General features: G+C 37.6%; 1 protein-coding gene across 8 annotated transcripts in view; it reads right to left on the minus strand.

Moving 5' to 3' along the window:
* Nucleotides 1-3,149: 3,149 nt before the first annotated feature.
* The window catches only part of LOC109082496 (HMG box transcription factor BBX-like), a 31,356-nt gene continuing 11,526 nt past the window's right edge, over nt 3,150-22,979 (minus strand). For 4 of the 8 annotated variants that reach the window (XM_042732663.1, XM_042732661.1, XM_042732662.1 and 1 more), the window contains 15 exons: nt 21,436-21,607; nt 19,991-20,248; nt 19,205-19,406; nt 18,628-18,695; nt 14,984-15,064; nt 14,744-14,818; nt 14,552-14,629; nt 13,647-13,724; nt 10,109-10,982; nt 9,562-9,700; nt 6,397-6,545; nt 6,133-6,222; nt 5,557-5,751; nt 4,270-4,465; nt 3,150-4,189 (listed from right to left, as the gene is read on the minus strand). In XM_042732663.1, the coding sequence (XP_042588597.1) occupies nt 4,108-4,189; nt 4,270-4,465; nt 5,557-5,751; nt 6,133-6,222; nt 6,397-6,545; nt 9,562-9,700; nt 10,109-10,982; nt 13,647-13,724; nt 14,552-14,629; nt 14,744-14,818; nt 14,984-15,064; nt 18,628-18,695; nt 19,205-19,406; nt 19,991-20,248; nt 21,436-21,594 (2,724 nt within the window). In that variant the 5' untranslated portion in view covers nt 21,595-21,607 and the 3' untranslated portion in view covers nt 3,150-4,107. The remainder of the gene's footprint in view (nt 4,190-4,269; nt 4,466-5,556; nt 5,752-6,132; nt 6,223-6,396; nt 6,546-9,561; nt 9,701-10,108; nt 10,983-13,646; nt 13,725-14,551; nt 14,630-14,743; nt 14,819-14,983; nt 15,065-18,627; nt 18,696-19,204; nt 19,407-19,990; nt 20,249-21,435; nt 21,608-22,979) is intronic. The other 4 variants (XM_042732667.1, XM_042732665.1, XM_042732664.1 and 1 more) reach the window with 4 other exon arrangements.

Genomic DNA, 22,979 nt, shown 5'->3' on the forward strand with positions numbered 1-22,979 from the left:
CGGAATATGTGCGTGTGTTCACACACAACCCGTAAAGGTCCCGTAACGACACGTGACATCAGGATGTGATGTGTAATGTACGAGTCGAAAACACTAGACATGTTAACTTTCACTTAAGCTGCCGAACGATCTCAGCTTCAGTGCGGATAGTGAGGAGCTAACTGATCTCTGCTTCATTACAGTTTGCACATATTTTTTCGTTGCGAACGTTGATCTGCCTTCAAAACACCTGGTAAAAGAGTCGCATGATAGCGTGCGTCATCACTGCGACACACCCTTTACGGCATTGGTTCTGGCTTTTGTTCACACAGAGCTCGTTCCGGGACTGAACCCGCCAATGTAACTAGGTCCCAAACCCGGGATCGATCCCGGGAATCAATCCCGGGACGTATTTGCATTCACACAGAAAGCAATCCGGCAATGTTCCGGCAATTTTCCGGGACCAACGTGCAGTGTGAAAGGGGCTTTCGAGTTTCATAAGTGGGGCCATACAGGTGATTTATAAAATTAGCTTAATAAAATCACACTTATAAAAGTGATTAGGACCTGATTTTTCAGGTAAACATCATCAGTATGTCTCACGAGTGCCTCAGGCACAATTACAGCCTACAAGCTTTCTATTACTTAAAATACACTGAGGTTTAAACCCTTGGCTTGGAATAAATGCCTCTATTGTATAAATAACAGGAAAGTGGAACATTCAGACACAGATCTCACACCCCACCACGCACGCCAGACATAGGCCATATGCAGCAATGCGGTTGTGTCGCACGTGCACGTCCACAAGCAGGAACTAATCGTCTAGAGGCGGTGCATTCTTTATCAGTGCTTGTTGGCTTAACAGGTAAGCATAGGTATGTATATATATACACAGATATTTGTATTTGAGCTTTTGACAACAGTCTCGATCCAGTAGAGCACACCTCAGGAAAGGCTGAGGTTTCTAAACGAAACGTTACGACGAAGCGAGGAAAAACAGCGCCCTACAGAAGGTGTTCTAAGGAGAACAAATTAAATACAGTATTTCGAAGAAGTACAAAAAACCTTATTAGTTATAAGTTCATAAATTCACAGACATTATCATTTATAGAAGAAAAATCGAAGCAAAACAAACAAAAGAACATCAATCGTCTTATTAAAAAGGAAAAAGCTTGACTTAAACAGTAAAAGAGTGTGCGGCTTTTAAACCTGTTATCTGGCTTATAGCATTCCTTCATTTATCTAATCTAGGCTCCCTACGACCTCGGGAGGGTTTCAGGAAGCAGAGTCTGAGGTTCGAACCAGCCCAAGAACCCAGGGAGCTGATGTGCACTGCAAAAATCAGTTTCTGGTAATATATCCAAACATCCTTAAAACAAGATTAAATTACTTGAGAAGCAAAACTGCGCAAGATAATACAAGAATAAATTGAACAAATCAGTTTTTGAATGAATCCGTTAAGCAGAGGATTCATTCACATGTTCTTTTCTCCAATTTATAGGCACTCACATTTTAATAAAGACGTGTTTTGCTTGTGAACAACACTGTGGTTTTTCTAAAGATTCATTTAAGTACAGAAAATGATTCAGAACTTCCTCATAACTCACAAAATGGCATTTGCATGTCAACACTTACTGGAATATTGATGCAACCTGCAGAAAAGCTCACTGAATGAATTGGTGAAGAATCTTTTTAATAAAATCACTAAAAAAATGATTCACTTAAATCAAAACCCCACCACTTATCTTGAATGAATCTTATTTGTCTTTCTTTTTCAGTATAAATTAAACAAAATGTCATAAAGTTTCTGTTTTAAAAAAAGGGAGAGGAAAGCTAAACACAATTTTGCTTCTCAAACAAACTGATCTTGTTTGAAGAATTTGTTTAGATATGTTCACGAGACAAACATACTAATAAGAACAGGATTGTTTGCAATGTGTCATTGACACACAGCACACAATCTGGTTTAAAGACCAGAACATGACCCTGAAAGGGTCTGACTCACAAGTGCCTAAAACACAGGATGTGCACGTCGCAGGAGAACATGCTATGCTGACTCCCACAATTCAAGGTGTTTGTGAGTGTGTGTCTGTGAGAAAAAGAGAGAGAGAAAAACACCTTTATCTTCTACATCAATCCCTGTTTTCTTTTCCTCTCAAACTCTCTCCCACCATGTGCTTGGAGGAATGGACAGAATCAGCAAAACTTTGAGCTGGAATGACGTCTACAGCCTCAGGTACAGAAAAAAACAAGGGCTGAGTATCTCAGTGATGATACAAAAGCTAACTTGAGACTAAAACAAAAACAAAACTTGCTATTATAACGAAAGCCAACGACAACTAAAAGCATGGTCTATGGTAGCTAAAAATTAGTGCAGTGTCTATTATTAAAACTATATTAGAGAGAAGTAGCACTCTTTTGGATTAGCCGGCAAGACGCTACACACTGCAGTAAGGTCAAGTATTGACATAAAATGCATTTTTTTCGTTCAAGTATTGCCATACTGCTCTGATAATGAACTCATTGTTAGCTGTACATGTCAGAGAAGAGCGCAAAGCTAAAAGTGATGGGGTGTCACGATATAAAAAGGTCCAACTGGCTTTCCATCAGGTGAGTCAGTCAGTCAGAAACACTCGTAGGCAGGGTCTAAAATTAACTATTTTCAACTGCCAACAGTTAATGGAACAATTAATAAAATTTGCAGACTAGAAATATTGTATATTTCTGATTATTTTACACTACAAAAAAATTTTTTTTTAGAATAAACATTACCGTTCAAAAGTGGTCAGTAATTGTTTTTTTTTTTTTTGAAAGAAATTAATACTTTTATTCAGCAAAGATGCATTAAACTGATCAAAAGTGACAGTAACATTTATGATGTCACAAAACATTCCTATTGCAAACAAATGCTTTGCTTTTAAACCTTCTACTCAAAGGAAACTGAAAAAGTATCAAGACTTCCACAGAACTATTAAGCAGCATAACTGTTTTCATCATTGATAATAAGAAATATTTCTTAAGCACCAAATCAGCATATTAGAATGATTTCTGAAGGATCACGTGACACTGAAAACTGGAGTAATGATGCTTTGCCATCAAAGGAATAAATTAAATTTTAAAACAGAAAATAAATATTTAAAATAGTAATAATATTTGACAATATTATTGTTTTTACTGTATTAATCACTGATTAAATAAATACAACACTGGTGACCATAAGAGACTTCTTTCAAAAACGTTATTACAGATCCCAGTCTTTTGAACGGTAATGTAAACTAATATAATAAAATATTCAATGCTTTGCAAGTGTTGATTTTGGACCCTGCTCAACAACCGCAGTACAGCTTGCGCAAACATCCGGCTTCCCCCCGACACATCGCTGCTGTCTGTGAGCGGAAAACAGGTAGTTTATCTCTGAACAACTGTCATCTACAGAGGCACCGGACACATTGAGGGTCATTGCTTGAAAGAAAGAGGCATCTAGGTATCAACTGTGCATTATGAAGGTGAAGGTGGTGCTTCTGTGCAGAGAACAAATCTGAACAGGTTTGTGAGGTATGAGGCTGAGGTTAAACAGTCTGAAAACACACATTCTCTCTCTCTCTTCGTAAGATTCAGAGCAAAAAAGGGGGGCAGGAAGCCACAAAACATTCCTCTGACCGAGAGAAGGTGTACGCTGCTGTGTGAAAAAGACGTTTGTGCAATGAAGCTGACCAGGAACAGAAACGTACAGATAGAAAAAGACAGAGAGGGAGCACTTGCTTCAAATGCACTTTTTGTAGGCAAAACTTGACCTTAAATAGTAGCCATTTCTTGCAGATTGTAAAGTCTGATAACTGGTCCAGAGCCACTAGAGGAAACAGGCGTAGGGACCAGAATTGGCTCCCCCAGGGCCCTGAGGGGGTGAGAGGGAGGGAGGGAGGGAGGATGGGGTTGGGTGTAAGGTGAAAGCTTCTGGGATAAAACATCTTCATCCGGCTCAGAGCTTCCCTCATCCCTTTCCAGTCTCTCTCGCTCTCGTTCGCTCTTTCCCCCCGGCATCTGAGGCCGAGGATTAAGATTAAGGCCCCAGCATATCTGTACATAAGCCCAGTCCGGACTAAACCCGTCCCGGGCCAGGCTGAGGCCTCACTGGTCCGCACAGGAAATCAGCACAGGAGCCATGTCCTTCACTTGACCTTCAGTGGGGATGCTCACAGCACGCTGGGCTCTGGAACAAACATACAAGTGGTTATCATCAACAGACACACACACCATCTCAGCCATGAGACTGCAGGGTTTCCCTTCTACCTGTGCACATTCTCCATGGCTGCAACCTCAGCCAGAGCAGCCAAGCTGAAGAAAGCCGGAAGGCCCCCGGATGCATCCGTCACGTCCACTTCCGCTGATCTGGGGTCATTGTAGCAGACCCCCCTATTGCATAATGTCTCTTGAGTGAATGGCTTTTCATCCTGATTCTTGGTCTGATCCTTGGATTTGTCTTCTGCTGTAATAGAGAGTAATAAAAGAATTTTAGACTTTTCAAGAACTTTTTTTATTGGCAGGACGGCAGAGATTAACAATCGAAATGTTTCTAAGGGATGCACACTCATATGCATTTTATTCTACATGAGAAAGATCCACCATGTTGAGATGACAGCTTAATGTGGTTTATTTTATCTTAGTACTCTTTTGTTGGTGGCCACTTTTGGTTGTGGTATACAAAGGTGAGAAAATATATTTGAATAGCGCATTTCTACTGTGGTAAGTGGCATTAGTGGCTAACTTTATTTAAACATGATGCATCTGTAAATTTTTCTTAAGTTTTCTTTTCATATGTGACCCTGGACCACAAAACCAGTCTTAAGCCGCTGGGGTATATTTGTAGCAATAGCCAAAAAAACTTTGTATGGGTCAGAATTATCTTTTCTTTTATGTCAAAAATCATTAGGATATTAAGTAAAGATCATGCTCCATGAAGATATTTTGTAAATTTCCTACAGTAAATATATCAAAACTTAATTCTTGATTAGTAATATGCATTGTTAAGAATTCATTTGGACAACTTTAAAGGGGCTTTTTTTGCACCCTCAGATTCAAGATATTCAAATAGTTGTATCTCGGCCAAATATTGTCCTATCTTAACAAACCATACATCAATGGAAAGCTTATTTATTCAGTTTCGAAAAATTGACACTTGAGACTGGTTTTGTGGTCCAGGGTCACATATTATATTGTTGTTTTTCTTTTAATATTATATATATATATATATAAAAATATAAAATAGAAATTTATATTCAGCAAGGATGCATAACTAAAAAACAGATTTCAAATGTAAAAAATGTAATTAAAAAAAAAAAACCTTTAAACATTTTTTTAACATTTAAAATAAATGACTGTATTTTTGATCAAATAAATGCAGCCTCAGTGAGCAAAAGACACTTTAAAAACGAAAACATTAAAACATCCTAACTTTTGAACAGCAATGTACATTGGAAAACAAAAGTAGAACATGGGTGTAGAGCGTTTCTGCAAGAAATGATCAGTTTAGAAATCAGAAATAAGATGTTGTAACAGGAAACTGTGGCTTCAGCTCACCCTCTGCAGGTGACAATCGGCCATCAGCCGTGCGCACTAAGTGTGTGATTTTACTCTTCCTGGCCTTCCTCTTCTGACTGCCCACAGGCGTATCCAGAACCTTCTGGGGTTCAGGAGAGGGAGACACACACGGACTGCCCGACTTCACCACTGGACTTGATTCTGTACCCACAGTTGGGTCAGTTGGGACAACGTCTAAAGGAACAGAGAAATACGTCATGTTGAAATCGCTCAAAAATGCGACCTGGAAGTCCTAATTCAGATGCCTGAAAATGAATGATGCTTTAGGATGTTATAATGCATTTAACTTGTGCCACTTGTACTACACCACACCAGGTTGCATCAAAAGTACTTACATAACTGACACGTGTGCCCCTTTAAGATAACCAGAGTATACAGTGACCTAGATATGACAGCGTTCCCTGCTATGTGGCAGGAAACACTGGGGCACACTGGGCTAAACCACGGACAAACAACAACCAACACCATGCAAGCACAGTTTCCAGCACTCGTTCACACAGTCTTGCCATTTGAATACAGAATGAGGCTGATATCTGATGGCTGTGGGGGCGTCACCTTTGTCTGCGGCACTGGATTTCTCCTTCCTGTGTTTGTACTTGTTCACTATCTTGTGGAATAAGGTCTTTTTCTGAGATGAAGATGAACCTAATTTCAAAAGCAATAAAACAGAACAAAAAAATACACAGCATGCTATGTTAGGTGGAAGTCATGTCATTCTGAACATGAGATGACTACTTCCTAAGAAAGTAAGCAAATGAGGAAATGAGTGTGGGGGCCAGGAGGATGTGATGTCAGTTTCCATGCACGCAGTGAACTCACCCTTGCAGGGTTTGGGCGGTTCAGGAGGGCTGGACGTACTGTTTTTTTTCTTCTTGGTTACCGCCACACTCTTTTTGTCAAAAGTCAGGGGGCTGTACTGCGGCAAGCTGTTGAACTTTTTCTCGAACTCCTCTTCAAGCTTTCCTAGTCTGTCAGTTTTATACACAATAAAACATTAGCCATTTGTGCAAAGTCTGCTCATCTGGATTTAACGTCTGCTAGATAAACTGACTTTAATATTGCACGAAGAAACACAATGGAATGTTTTTCAAAAACTTTATTCTGCAATTTTAGTCTGAAACTATGTTCAACATTTCCTTTAAATGTACAAAACTCTTTGGACTAGTTAATTAATTATCAAGCTAACCTAATGAACAGAAACTGAGAAATGTTAAGTCTTTTTAGACCATTAACACTCTCCAATTAACCTAATAAAAAAAGCTAACCAAAAAGTAAGCCTCATGGTCAAATATACTGATTCAGCTAATATTAATTACATTATCAATCAATAATCTACCGTGGCAGAGGTGTGCAAAACAAATCACAATTCTGAAAACAAAATAACAAATTACAAACGCAAATGCAAATCTAAAAAATAAATAATTCAGAAAACACAACAAAATAACAATTCCGAAAACATTATAACAAGTCAGAAGACACAACAACAAATCCGAAAACAAAATAACAATTCAGAAAACACGACAAATCTGAAAAACAAAATAACAAGTCAGAAAACACAACGACAATGAAATGAGATATACAGCTCTCTGCTTGCAGCACGTCAGTCACGCTCGTCATTCTGACATTTTGACTTTTTTTTTTTTTATCTAATAATACGTCATTAATAGCTGTTCACTTCCGTGATTTGGTATGATTGCGTTCGTATCAGCAGCGAACCATAGCCTACTGAAGTTCACATGAACCGTACCCCAGATCACCCTTTTTAAGGGGACTCGGGTGCAGTTAACAGGTGTGTACCCGAGTTCGGAAGACAACGTTCACATCATCCAAATGAACCGAACTCTGACATCAACTGAACCCGAGTGCACACCAAAAGTGTTAGTGTGAAAGCACCCATAATGCTGTTTGATATAATTCAATTGCAATTTAATTTTCCTAATAAAAACACTGTTCAACTCTTAATATTTTGTATTAATATTCTCCCTTTAATATTCTCTCTGCCCCACAAAAATCCCAATTTAACAAACCTCTTTTTTTTTTTAATTCCCATTTGTTCAAATAGCAAAAGGAAACTACCACGATCTAGTGTTTTCACGACTAATAAAAAAAAAATTGAGAGAGACTGAACGGCAGTCAGAAGAGAGAACTATGACAAATTTCACTGTATTAGAAAGAGCCTCCCATTAGCGTTAACTAGTTTTTTTGTAATCTGATTCAATAATATAAGTACAGTGTTGTAAATGTACATGCATATTTTGTTTTATTCCATAGTAAGGGGCAATTCATACAATACATTTAAACTGAGCTACTTTAAGACAATCTCTGAACTTTCTACCACTAGTCTGCTGTTCTTCCTGTATAGGCTACCTTGATTGACAGATGTCTCGTCCAGTCAGCGGTGAGTAATCTATTCTCACACCAATGGCGCCATCTCAAAATTGACCTACCTTTTCCGGTTTGTCTGATTTGTTGTTGTGTTTTCTGACTTGTTATTTTGTTTTCAGATTTGTAATTGTGTTTCGTGACTTATGTTTTCAGAATCGTTGTTGTGTTTTCTGATTAGTTATTTTGTTTTTTTAGATTTGCATTTGCATTTGTGGTTGTAATTTGTTGTAATGTTTTCAGAATTATAATTAGTTTTTGCACTTCTTGGCCACCATAATAATCAATGTTGAATCAGGCTGCAACTAATCAATTAAATCACTAAAAATCAAAAATGATAAAGTTGACAACAAATTTGTAATTAACTTCATACCAAGTACAGTTCAAATGTACTTACTAACATATCGCTCGAGATTTACTGCTATAAAAATTATAATTAAACTTTATTTGGAGTACTACTTGTGCACAATGCATATTTCTTAAAATTAAACCTAAAATGTTTTTTAATGAGGATTGTATGATCTCTGAATAATATCAGTACCTGAAGCATACTTGCAGTAGTTACACTTTAGCACAATCAAATATACTTCAGTATATCTTTAGTTGGACTTCAGCACTACTTTCACAATTAAAGTGAATTAAGTACAAAATTAGTTTAGCAGAATTTAAGTATACCAGTTTAGTATACCAAAAGTCCAATTCCAGGGTATTTTTTATTAAACACATAAATATGTAAATGTATTTGTAGTATACCTTCTATATATTTCAAATACATTTTAATATATTTATTTTTCACTAGGGTGTTTAAGCTGTTCTGTTTCATTTGTAATAATAGAACATTTTAGTTTGTTTTGATAATCTTAAAGGTGCAGTGTGTAAATTCTAGCGTCATCTAGTGGTGAAGCTGCAAATTGCAACCAATGGCCCAGTCCCCCGCTCACCCCTCCCTTTAGAGAAGCTACGGTGGCCGACACAGGTAAAGATGTCGTTGCTAAAGACAGCAATGAGATTTCTTTACAAAGGTAAATTAAGAAATTATATTTACTTAATTATGCAATAAATCGATGTTATTGTGAATGTTAATGTACTTGTTATTCATTGTGTCAGTGTTTTATTCGCAAGAAAAACAAATTGACGAAACGCGCTCTGTAGAGCAGTTTGTCTGTTTAGGGCTACTGTAGAAACAAGGTGGCGACTTCCATGTAAGGTGACCCGCGGTGTATGTCGATAAAAATAATTCAATCTAAAGTAATAAAAACATAACAGTTCATTAAGTAAGGTCTTTATACGCCTATGAAAACATAGTTATGTATACTATATTGCATTTCTGTAAATAGATCGTTGTAAATATTTCACATTGCACCTTTAAAATCTATTTAAATTGCACTTTTAATTAAATATCAAATACATTTTCTTAATAAAATGTAGAAAATAAAAAGTGCCGTTTTTTTTTTTTTTTTTTAGATGTTTTTTATAGAGGGAAAATATATTCCATTTTAAAAAAAAATGTTAGTTGCAGCCCAAATAAAACAAACTCCTCTGCAGGAGAAGAATCACTGTTTCCCTGCAGATTCAGTGATGTGACGGGGAATTACAGCTCACCCTGGGGTGGTTTCCTCTTTAGACTTGGACTTCTTGAGCTTTTTTGGGTTGCTGGTCGCAGCTTGAGAAAATCCCCAGCTCTCGTCATTCCAGCTGCCCTCATGATCGGACAGACTTCCTCGGATGGATCCTCTTTTCCCTACAACACAGACCAAAACAGCACTTTTTCATTCACTGTATCACCTGATTTTAGTGTATATATGAATTACTTTAGATAAAGGCCAATTGAGTCATATTAAGTTAAAATGTTAATGATATTCAGTATAATATGATATAAAAAATAAACAACATGATGTTAAAATTGTACTTCAGCCTACAAGGGTACAAGGCTGCCTTAGAAAATGCTAGGAAGCACAACCTAATCTATTTTTGTGTCGTTGGCATATTTGCAAAATAAGGAGATATAAATGCGGAAGTATGTTTTCCCATGCTACTATTTGCTCCACATGATCAGTTTGAACTAATGTGTAATGAGTTTCAAATCCAGTCACACAGCACCTATGACAAGATCATCAAACAGGAAAGGAACCTGTGGGAGGTGCGTTACCTCTGTCCACATTTGCTCTCAGTGATGTAAGCATCCCTTCGGACACAAGAGTCTTATAAAGCGCTCCTTTACAGGTTCGCTCTGACTTCCTGGACCCACAGGTCTCTGGCTTAACCTCTTGCTCTCTATCTTCCTGTCTGGTTTGAGGTTGTTTGGTGTCTGTGTCTTTCTCCTCCAGTTCTGTAGGATGAGGAGGAGAGCAGTGTGGTGTCGTGTCCTCCACGCCAACAGGGGGCTCCACCTTCATGTCTGGCTCATTCTCACACTCATCTTTAGGGGTCAGAGGAGCTTCCTCAGTTTTCATCTCTACATCCTCCAGTTTATTGGTCTCTTCATCCCCTTCTTCCTCTTCCTCCGCGTCATCGTCTTTTAACTTCAACTGTTTTTTCGGTTTAGGTTTTGTTTTCTTCTTCACGGCTGGAGATTGGTCCGTTGTGGAGCTGCTCTCACTACCTGAGAGACGAGCTTTCTTCTTGGGTGTTTCTTCCGAGCCCCAAGCACCTTTTGCTACTGCTTCGATGGTGAACATCACACTGTCCAGGTCCGACTCAGGCGAATGGCGCTTCTTCGCCTTTTTGGGCGATGTAGGATTTTCTTCTGAGTCTTTATTTTCTTTCTTCTTTTTCTTCTTCTTCAGCGTCTTACACGGGCTGAGATCAGATGGGGTGGTGTCAGTAGGGGAGGACGAGGTGGATCCGGAGGTAGAGGATGATGAGGATGATGATGATGAAGTGGTGACAGGAAGTTCAGGAGTGTCTTCGTGTTCTGCGGTGACTCTGCTACTTGAGCTGTGCTGAGCACAGAGTGAGGAGGATTCACCAGAGGGCTGGGAGGATCGAGCTTCCATCTTTTCAGCCTCAGAGGCCAAACACATCTATATACACACACAAGCACATCAGGTTATGGAAAAATGATATAAAAGCTGCCTGGAAGTCAACATGAGACTTTGTTCGTAACCCATTTTAAATCACTACTGTGACATAATGCTAAGTTAAAAGTGAAAAAGTAGGCCCTTGGATTTTATCCATTAGTAAATGTTTGAATGATGACATTTTTGAAGTTTCTATACTTTCGCAAATGCAATTTTTAATTAGTATCTTTATCTTGTTTAAAACATCTATACATCTCTAAAAAATGTGAATCCAATGAATAAGAATAAGATTTTTAAACTCATTTTCAGCACATATATTTAAATATGCATTTTGTCGGGTTGCCCCCTTTCGCCTCTCATTTTTGTGTTGATCTTAGAGCCATTGGCTATAGCTGTACGCAGCAACCCAAATATTAAAGTTGTTATAGCCGGTCAGCAGGAGCATAAAATACTTTCGTATGCCGACGATATTTTACTTACCTCTAGACATCCACAAATAACTGTACCCACTACGTGTTCTTTAATTGATGACTTTTCCCAAATATCAGGATATAAAATTAATGGCCATTTAAATGGGTCTCATCTGGGTTAGTTTATCTGGGAATCAAACTTGTACCTGGATTAGAAAAAATAATGCAGGTTAACTTTCAACCAGTTATTCAAGAGACCCAAAATTTGTTACAGAATTGGAGCAAACTTACAATGTCTATTTTGGGTCGAATTAATCTAGTTAATGATAAATGTTCTCAAAATTAATTATTTGTCATATATGCTCCCCCTTGCATTACCACTATCACTTCTGAAGGAGTACAATAAGAATGTAGAATCCTTTATTTGTCAAGGGAAGAAACCCCTTTTTAATCGTACCAAACTGTATTCTGCTAAAAGTTTGGGTGGGCTCTCTCTGCCCAAAGTTGACTGGTATCATTGGTCGTTTTCACTTTCGCAGTGGACTAAAATCAATATGATGCCTAATGTAGCCCTTACGTGGGTGCATATTGAAAAGGAATTGTTGGCCCCTTTTCCAACAGAGGCTTTCTTGACACAGCTTGCATGACCACAATCCTGTACTTAGATTTGTTAGAGAAAGTTGGAAATTGTATCACTTAAACTTGAAACAAACCCCCATTGTTGACACCTAGAGCCTCAATCTGGTATAATACTAAATTACAAATAGATAAGAAGCCTTTCCGCTGGATACAGTGGGCCAATAAAGGGATGTGGTTCTTGGATAACCTTTATGAAGGAGAACATGTGTTTTAATCATTTGAAACATAAGTATAATCTGCCGAATAATGACTTTTGGAAATACCTGCAAATAGGACAATGTGTCCTTGCAACCATTAAAAATGGCCTCTACCCACCGACGGATATACAGCACATCTTTGTCACAATCAGTCATAAAAAAGGAGGTTGTTCAGCTTTCTATGTCTTAATTTGAGATGTTAATGCACCGAATTTAAGTGGACTTAAAGTGGCATGGGAAAGAGATCTGGGGGAAACAATCAAGGATGAAATGTGGAAGCAGGTTGTATCCAAATGGGATGCTTCTGTTTGTGAAATTCAACCCGAACTGATAAACTATCAAGGTGTTACTGGACTCCAAGCAGGATGGCTAGACTTAAATTGAGAGATAATGATCTGTGCTGGCGATGTAATAACAATATTGGTACTATGGTTCATACTGTATGATTGTGATAAGGTTAAAGAACTGTAGGAAAAAACTGTACATTTTGTTACTAACATTTTCAGCCTAACACTACACAAGAACCCTGCTCTCTGTATGCTGGGTATTTTACCAGAAGATGCTTGCCTCTCCTGGCAACAAAGGCAATGGTGCCGTCTAGCTATGGTGTCTGGATGTAGAGTCATTCTGAGACATCGGAAATCTGTTATGCTCTTGTCGTTTGATGAATAGCTAGAACTCATGTCCAATATTGCTAGCTATGAACGTGGGATATTTAGGATCTCAGGACACCTTGATCTGTATATGAAAATATGGGGTTCTTTTCTTGCATTGATTGAGAAAATGGTATAAAGAGATAAGTATAATGTCAAATATGCTCTGTCTCCTTAAGAGTGTATTTAAAGTCTAAAGCCTGTGTTATACTTTCCGCGTGCGTGAATCCGCTTGTGTCCGCTATGGTATGCGTGACGTAAAAATCGTAATCAGAGTGTGCGCGCGGACATCCGCCTGCCTCCCAATTTTTGTGATATTTATATTATTATTATTAATATTGTTTTATATCTAAGCATAAATGTTAAATACATGTTATCTTATTTTCTAAAGCAAAGTTGTTAAAAGAGTTTTAGCTACATTGTGATTTTTACACTTTTCAGAAAACATGTACTGATGAATTGTTCACAATTACACCAGGAACATGTAATAAGAAAGAAAAAGGGTCCGTTTTTTAATTTCATGTTGATTTTAAAATATATAAACACCCACCAGGTGGCAGCCTACGCTTCAAAACTCTCCTGGGATTTATTACATAACATTGCTTGCCATTGTTCATGCCAACCTGTCAACACCAGCCACTGCCTCACTGAGCTTTAATTCTGCATTATAACATCAAATACTGTATGTAGCATAAGATTCATCCTCCTGTCTTGCATCTTTGTGTAACCCGGGGCAGTGATTGTGCTGTATGTGGGTTGGTGCTGTACCTCAGCGAGCTGGAAAAGAGCCGACTGGCCGCACTGCCTCCCCTCAGACCCTGACTGAGACCTACTGGAGGAGATCTGCTACAGAGACACACAAAACACATATATTGAGAGCAATAAACAGAGGAATAGGAAATTATTCGGACAACTTAGGAAATTCACCCACAGAGAGGAATACAATTCTGATTTAAATCACCATGTTGTGATGGTGAGTGTTTTATTTGTAATATTTTAATAATTTTTTTAATATTTCTATATTTGATTTATTAAAGTTTTAGTAATTTAAGTACCTCACCTTAAACGTGTTTCAGTTAGTTGCCAAAGCATCATTTCTCATTTTCACTCTAGTATTTTAAGTAAAGGGTTTTTTTTTAAGCTTTCTTTTAATTATGGAAAACATTTTTTTTTTTAGTTTTAGTTTAGGTTAACAGTAAAAAAACTGCGTAATACAACCAGTCTTGCATCACAGAGTGTCACGTTTAAGCCACAATTTAAGAACAGAAAGTGCAAACTGCTCAAATTAAGAGTTAATAGTTAGCAGATGGCCTTTAGAGCAAATGACACTGAAGAGAAATGACGAAAGCAAAAGCGATGACTGGAAGTTCAGGAGTATAAAAATGGCTGGCTGGATGGAGGAAGTTGGTGTTCTAGCAGGTAACACACCAGCAAAAGAAGAAGTGGGACATTTTATTGGCACTTTTTGAGTTACTGAAGGTTTCTGCTGTGGTCACTGACTGCAAAATATATATATACACAGTCAACATGAACACTGCATAATGCATTTAAGAATAATTCCTTCCTAGCATAGCAGGACTGTATCTGCACTATGAGTGAGGTAAGGTGGGATGAAAAACATTCTGAGTGGGATGGACGGGGGCAATGGAGTTTCTAGGAGAGTTCATCTGTACCTCAGCCAGCTGAAACAAGGGTGATTTAACACAACTCTTGGGCAGGTCTGGTGAACTTGGCTGAGATGGTCCAGAGGCCTAAAAAGACATTAAAATTAACCAAATGAGTGTTCAATTATAAATTCACAAGATAATGGAAATCTTCCACATTAATGTAGCACTTCTTTCACTTGAGTGTCCAAAAACCCTCACCTCTACATGTGTGAGAGAGCTTGTGTCCTCAGCGTTCTTACTTCCCCCAGCTGGCTGCACTGGACTGGAAGAAATCTGAGGGGAAAGAATAAAAACATGAGTTTCAACAAAATGCATTTAGATCATTAAGCAAGACATTTAGACGCACACAGCCAGTCACCCATATCTGAGACATCTCACTGCTAAGGAGGGATTTAAGGGTTTGTTATTAAAGACTGACAAGTCTTCAGGTGGTCTCACCTCAGCCAGCTGGAAAAGGGCTGATTTCCCAGTGTGCTTAGCAACATCTGTGCATCCTGTCTGGGAAGAGCTGGAGGAAATCTAAAACGAAAGGATAAAAAAAAAAAAAAAAAAAGAAATCAGTAAAGCAGAACAAAGCCATAAAAGAAAACAACCTCGAATCAACGTCCTCTTTGAAATGACCACTGACATTTACAACTCAACACCTCCCTCTGTTGACAGTTTGATGGAAAAGCCACAGGTAGATTCAATAAAATAAAAAATACCCATCAATTATGCTGTCTAAACAGGAAGTGACAGACAACGAGACAGCTTGAGGTGTCTACGCTGGAAACCACTTCACATTACCTCACAAACTAGACACCAGCATTAGTAAAAAAGCTGAATAATTATAATCTACTTTGTATTCACTGAAGTCAGTTGATATAGGTTATTTTAGAAATAAGTAATTTAAATAAAATATTCTGAATTACAGATCATTATAATTTTTTACAATGCTACATATGGTTACATAATGTACAATATATATATTTTAGGCCCAAAACCAGAAACATGATGAACTGGCTTTGATATAATGATTAAAGGTTATTTAAATACTGCATATAATGAAGTAGAGAAATAAATTCACATATTTGATATTTGTAAATAAATATTTGTTTTGAAATGCTTAAAGGTTTGGGCTCTGTAAGATGTTTCTCTTATGCTCACCATGACTGCACATAACTACAGTAAAAACTAATATTGTTAAATATTATTACAATTCAAAAGAACTGTTTACAATTACAATATAAAATGTCATTTGTTTATGTAACGGCAAAGCTGAAGTTTTAGCAGTCATTACTACAGAAATAAAGTTCAAAAGAAGTACATTTGTTTGGAACATTTGTTTAAATTTCACTTTTGATCAATTTAATGCATCTTTGCTGAAAAGAATATTAATGTATTGCAAAAAAATCTTAATTTATATATATAAATATATGAATAGTTTAAATATATATATATATATATATATATATATATATATAGTTCAAAAGAAGAACATTTGTTTTAAACAATTTGTTTAAATGTCACTTTTGATCCATTTAATATGTCTTTGCTGAACAAAGTATTAATTTCTTCCAAAAAAAAGGAAATAGTTATCCATAAAAATAGGACTGCCTTGCATTGGGCTCAAGAAATATCACATACATTCACACACAATATTACTCAATTATTTTAAGCAAACTGGAAAAATGAATTAACTGGTTTAGCTAAGTAGCACAAAAAAAACTAGAAACAAGACGACTATTGACAAGAAGCAACTTCAACATGGTGTTACTTTTAATTTATCAGTGACTTGTAGTGCACTAATGCCATTTGCTTTGGATCAACTCGTGTGTGAAATTTAGTTTGACATCACAGAGATTCAGAAGACATCAACATTACGGACAGTCAACAGGTAGAGAATTCAGCCCTGTCCCCTCAAACAAGACCAAACCGATGATATAATGTGATTTGTCCGCAAAACAACAAGGCGCTGCCTTTTGTTTTGTATAAACCTCCCGTGGCTCTCTTCAGTGACAAAAGCACTGCGCCGCAGGCAATTAGGATCACTTAGTGGCAGGAAAATGGAATTTACAGAGGATTAACAGGAGGGAGAGTCTGAGGAACCCACAGGAACACACACAAACAGCTCTCATCCCTGATTCACACACACACACTTTGGCATGGCGTCTTCAACGCCTCAAAAAGCTCTGCAATTTATGAAGTCTATGCACCTCCTAATGGCACACAAACCCAGTTTGGGGCCCAAAACAGTCATCCCAGTCTGTTTAGTCACAGCCCGCTGCGGCTGCCGTATCCGTGGAGATGGGCCTGTCACAGTCTATTTACGTGAGCACTGATCATGTGCTCATTATATCAGAGGTCTGCCGTGAGTACAGAATGATGCAGATTTGTCTCAATCACATCAAGATACGAGGACAAGAATCTAGACTAATAACTGTTATTCCCATCTAGAGCCTTCTTTGTGTTCCTGGTTTAAAAACTCATTTAACTTGACTGTGGTTATACTGACGTATGTGTTTTTACAGCAAAATCTGCATATGAATATATGCAATTACACTTTAACCCATTCTAAATGTTATTATTTTGCTTCTTGCATATGAACTACAAGAATTTTGAAATTAATTGTGAATGCATTGATATTAATTTAATTTAAAATTGTTTTAAAGGGATCATCGGATGCCCATTTTCCACAAGTTGATATGATACTTTATGGTCTTAATGAAAAGTCTATAACATGCTTTGGTTAAAATTTCTCAATGGTAGTGTAAAACAACATCCTTTTTACCTCTAGTTCAGCTCTGTTTTCAGCAAGTCATTTTAGTCCACGTTCTTTTAAATGCTAATGAGCTCTGCTGACCCCACCCCTCTTTTCCATGGGGTGACGGCTAGTGTCAGCCTCAGGCATCACTCCCATGTACCGTTGGCTGAACTTCTGATGCATACGGCACACAAAAGTGGAAACACTTCAGGAGTGTCGAAGTCGTCATTGGATTGGTTGAATTATACAGGATTTCCGGGAGACGTGCGTGTCACGTTCCGCATGGAAACAAAGATGCCGTGGCGCCAAACCCCCTCACGAAAGAAGAAAGCCATCGTGATTACAACTGTGACGACGAGCACTTATCAGGATCAACTAATGGCTGGATTCTCAAAAGTATGTGAAATATTTTACGTTTGCAGCATAGAATCTTTAAAATACATCCAAGAGTTTTACACATCTGTCTGTTATTGTGGCGCCATTTCCACACCCCTAAACGTGATGCTGAACGAAACAAACTGTGATTGGTTGTTTGACATGTCGGTAAAACGGCCTCATGGCCGGGCCTTGGCCAATGAAAGCTGCCATGGATTCCAAACCTTCAGCTGTCAGTCTGAAGGAATGGCCTAGAGAGAGGAATGGGCTGGACCTCGTGCTGGACTTGGCTTTGTCCATGGTGAAAGCGATCCGGAGATTCACAGCGCGAAGCTGATGTATTTCCTTAGCGACCAGCGATCAGCTCTAGGCATGAAGAAGCGGATATTGTCCTCTTTTGGAAGGGCAAACAAAGTAGTTTCGCTTTCACAATGAAACACACAGCATTCTCCACAATGGTGGCGGTGGCAGCAACAATACTACAGTGAGAATCAAAGTTACGCCTCCTTTCTCTGCATGAACATTTGGGCGGTGTTATGCAAATCTTCCCACATCATGACGTAGACATGTGGGGGCGTGTTAGAACGAGACGTTTTAGGTAGGAGTGGTTGACTCTTAAATTTCATGAAGAATATCTCTTTGGATTTGATACTTTAGTCTTTGCAATTTACAGATCTTTTTTATGCACCAAGAGCTTGTAACACTCCAAAGAGAAAGGAAAATTTAAATCGCATCATATGACCCCTTTAATATACAATCAAAAATCAATCAATACAAATGATTTAATACAATCTCTACTACTTTCCAATAATCAGTATGATACAGTGCATTCCTAACATTAATACAAATATGGCAATGCATCACACAGTCCATAAGTTTGCTATTAAAAAAGGGGTCTTGGGTGTCTTGATTGGATCAAAGTTTGCACTTAGCCTAATAAAATATTAAAATGATGTTACTGTACCTCTCTGGCGGTCAGTGCGTGTTCCCCTGCTAACAGCAGCATGCTTAAGCCACCCATCTTATTGGGATCTATAAACACAGCAGAGGAAAAATTAGAGACATAGTGTGATGAAGGAATATGAACACTACCGTTCAATAGCTTATAATTATTTTGTAAGAAATTAATATTTTTATTTAGCAAAGATGAATAAAATTGATTAAAAGTGAGAGTAAATTCATTTATAATGTTACAACTGGTCTATTTTTTTAAAAATGGTGTTCTTTTAGATTTTCTATTTATCAAGGAATTCTATATAAAAAAAAGAAGAAAAAAAAAACATCCATAAACCAAACCAAATCAGAATGAAAGCTGAAAATTCAGCTTTGCCATTACAGGAATAAATTATATTTTAAAATATATCAAAATAGAAACATTACATTGTAATAATATTTCCCAATAGTTTTACTCTATTTCTGATCAAATAAATACAAACTTCGTAAGCATAAGAGACTTCTTTCATAAACGCAATCTTACCAAACCCAAACGTTAGAACAGTAGTGTATGTGTGGACACATTTAAGTGTTTGTTTTATTCCTACCAGCCATGGCGAAGTTGAGCTGGGGTGTGCTGTCAGTTTTAGACTGTTTTTTGGCAACTGAAGATTCCTTGCTAGGGTTGGATGGAAGAGACCAGACTTTCTTGCGGGCGTTATTCACAGAGTGAGAAGGACTCTTTACTGGCTTGTTGGTGGCAGGACACCATTTGTAACCAGGATTAGCCTTCATGAACGCATCCTTATACTGTGTAAAACAGAACATAATCAAATAATATCATGTGAGTATGGGAGAGCATAAGTCTAAGTGGACGTCCATGACATGCGGAGTCCCACAAGGCTCAATTCTTGCACCGCCCTTGTTTGGCTTATATATACTCCCACTAAGTCAAAGAATGAAAAAGAACCAAATTGCCTATAACAGCTATGCAGATGATAGCCAGGTTTACCTAGTCTTATTGCCAAATGACTAAAGCCCCACTGTTTGCCAATGCATTGATGAAATTAACAGTTGGATGTGCCAAAACTTTCTTCAGTTAAACAAGGAGAAAACTGAAGTCATTGCATTTGGAAACAATGTGTTATATAAATAAACTTGCCTTGCCTAATAGGTTCAAGTCAGCTGCTGACATTTTCCTTAACCTTTGTAACTACTGATTTTCAATTTTTAAAAGTTTTTTTTCCTGCTGTTTTTCATGGATTTAAAACTATTAGCTTTTCATGCCAAGCTAATTTTATGTTTGCTATCACATTTAATTGCTATGACCACAAAAAAAAAAAAAAAAAACATGGTAACTGTGTATAGTCTGCCTCCCTTAGACTGATTTTTACCTCCTTAGCCATGTCTGTGTATTTCTGTTTTTCTTTGGGGTCCAGTACAGCCCACCAGTCCGCCAGGATCTTAGTGGCTCCCCGGTTGTCTAGTCGCGGATGCTCCTGTCGTACCAGTGAACGGTGCCGTTTGCAGAACAACAGAAAAGCATTCATGGGCCGGCGAGCCCGTTGTTCAGAGGAGTATTCCTCACTGTCATCTTCCATCCCGGCACACTCTCCCTCCTGTGCTCCACTCTCTGCACATAACACCGGCTCCTGGGGAGAAAAGTGAGGAGAAAGTGGAAAGAGACCTGGTCAACAGTGGCAGTGGACAAAGCTACACTAAGATTAAAATCAAAGCCTATTCACATATGTTTGCTAAAATATTTTACCACAGTACAATATTAAAATAAAACGATATAGATGAAATTATGAAATTTGAACTATAGGGAATTTTTGTCCTTCCTCTTTAAAATAATTAACCAAAATACAAGACATTACCTTCTGCCACGTGATTCCATACCCATAAATCAAAGTCGACATAATGCTGTTTCTATTGTTGGTTTTCAGTTTGGTTTTCTGTTGCTAATGTTGGTTTTCAAGTATTGGTATTTTGAATTAAAATACCTCAATAAAGCATTTTGCTTTCATTAAACAATCATATATTTGTATATTCTACAAATCTGAGTGAGCCTGACAATGATTCAACAATGATTCAATGTTAAAGGCCGTATGAAGTTGCTTTCTTTTTTGCTGTACTGACACATTTTTGAAACTGAAACAGATTGGCCGGAAATGGAAGGTCTATTTCAATAGTCTTTTTCTTAAACCAGCTAAAATTATACTACTGAACCACAATATGATACATGCTATTGGTATTTTGATTTTGAATATTCTAATACAAAAAAATGTTTTGGACAAATATCTGTCTATATAGCCCTCAATATATATTTCTATCCAAAAGTTTGGGGGTCATTAATATTTGTATACAAATGTATTGCTTTATTCATCATAGCAGCAAAAAAAACAAACAAAAAAAAAAAAATACAAACAAAAATAAAGCCTTTATTCAACAATTTCTTCTCTTCTGTGTCAGTTTTGATGGGTGTTAATGACAGTACCACAACGCATGAATGAAGTCATTATTTTTGTTTTCTTTGCACACAAAAAGTAATCTCGTAGCTTCATAAAATTACTGGTGAACCACTGATGTCACATGGACAATTTTAACAATGTCCTTACTACCTTTCGGGCCTTGAACATGTCAGTTGCGTCGCTGTCTATGCAGGGTCAGAAAGCTCTCAGATTTCATCAAAAATATCTTAATTTGTGTTCCAAAGTTGAACAAAGGGCTCACGAGTTTGGAACGACACAAGGATGTGTAATTAATGGCAGAATTTTCATTTTTGGGTGTACTATCCCTTTAATGCACTTAAGTGAATCCAGTTTGTGTAATCATTCACCTTCTCCAGCTCCTCTTCATCCTCCTCCTCCTCTTCCTCAGAGAAGTCCGGAGCTTTCTTGGCCAGCAGAGGGTGCCACTGCAGACACTTGCGTTTGGGCCGCTTTCCGCTGACCTCTCCCTCCTCCGGAGGTTCTTTCCCTCCACCTCCGCCCTTCATACTGCTGCTGACCCTGATGAGGGCAAAGGTCAGAGGTTAAGCACGGCCCTTAATGCTCTTTAACATCACATAATAGACCATATAACAGGAAGAGACCATGACACACTGATAATTACTCTGCCTGGTAGTTAATTTAAAGGTGAAATGTGTAATTGGTTGCAAGAAGAGAAAAAAGGGAGCAACTTGCGGAAACAGAAAGGCAGCTGTAGACTGCAGACATAATTTGATGGGCATCATAAGAATATAAGAAAAACTCACACTATAATAATGTATTTTTGATGGGGTTGTAAATAAAGTAATGTCCACATCATAGCAGACATATTCAAAGTGCAGTCTCTTTCAGTGCGCAGTGTTAGTTCAAGGAAAACAGGCATGCTGTCGAGTGCAGTGTGGCGCAGTATTCGCTGAGGGAGAGTGGACACAGGGTTCCCTGTCTATCTCAGCACTGTTCTTCTGCATCTGCAGCACCGGTGCAGCTTTACTGTAAATGTGACCTTCACATACACCAGCTCTCTCCTCTCCAATAGGACCAAAGCACACATCTCACACACGTTCATCGCATGCACACAAACAGGAAGAGGAAGACACACGCAGTCACGTCAGCATGAAACTTAACATACAAGCTCACTAGACTGTTTCATAACTCACATGCTTCAATTATCATGTGTTAAATTGTAAACTGCACATAGGAATGGATCTGAATTTGGGAGTACAGTGTATCTAGATATTGCATTAGCAGGAGACATCTTCTGAAAGGTTGTTCATAGGTTGTGTCTGCTGCCCTCTTGCTGTTAATTTGGTTACAGGACTGTTATGATCAAATGCTGACACTAGACAAGGTCTCGCACATTCATCAATGTTCATGTGAGAACTCAAAAAAAGAGCAGGTTATAAGTAGATGTAAATGTCTGTTAACCAAGACGTTTTCATGCTTTTTTATTCCAAATGTAATAATTCTTTTAAAAGCAACTATATATTTCCATGTAAAATCAAATAATTTGAAAAATGCTAAATTAAATAATTGGCTTATATATTGTCACTGTATGAAAAACAACTGAATAATCTAAAAGGAATTAAATTTAAATGTGAGTAGTAAGGAAAAACTCAAAAGAAAGATAGAAATATGAATATGGCAAGGAAGGAAATGTAAACACTAAATTCTCACAAACTACATGCTGATTAAAAACTATAACTGTTAATAGAATAAAATAACGTTAATTAATCTAATGGGGTTTTTTTTTTCCCTGTGGAAAGCAAAATGAAAATGAAAAAACAAGGTAAATGTTATCATTTATTAGTTTTCTAACTGATTTCTAAAGTAAATTAATAGTTCACTGAATCATTTACATCTATACTTTTAGCATATGTTTTCCTGTCATGTCATT

The sequence above is a fragment of the Cyprinus carpio genome, chromosome B10 (genome assembly GCF_018340385.1).
Source record: "Cyprinus carpio isolate SPL01 chromosome B10, ASM1834038v1, whole genome shotgun sequence".
Classification (NCBI taxonomy): domain Eukaryota; kingdom Metazoa; phylum Chordata; class Actinopteri; order Cypriniformes; family Cyprinidae; genus Cyprinus; species Cyprinus carpio.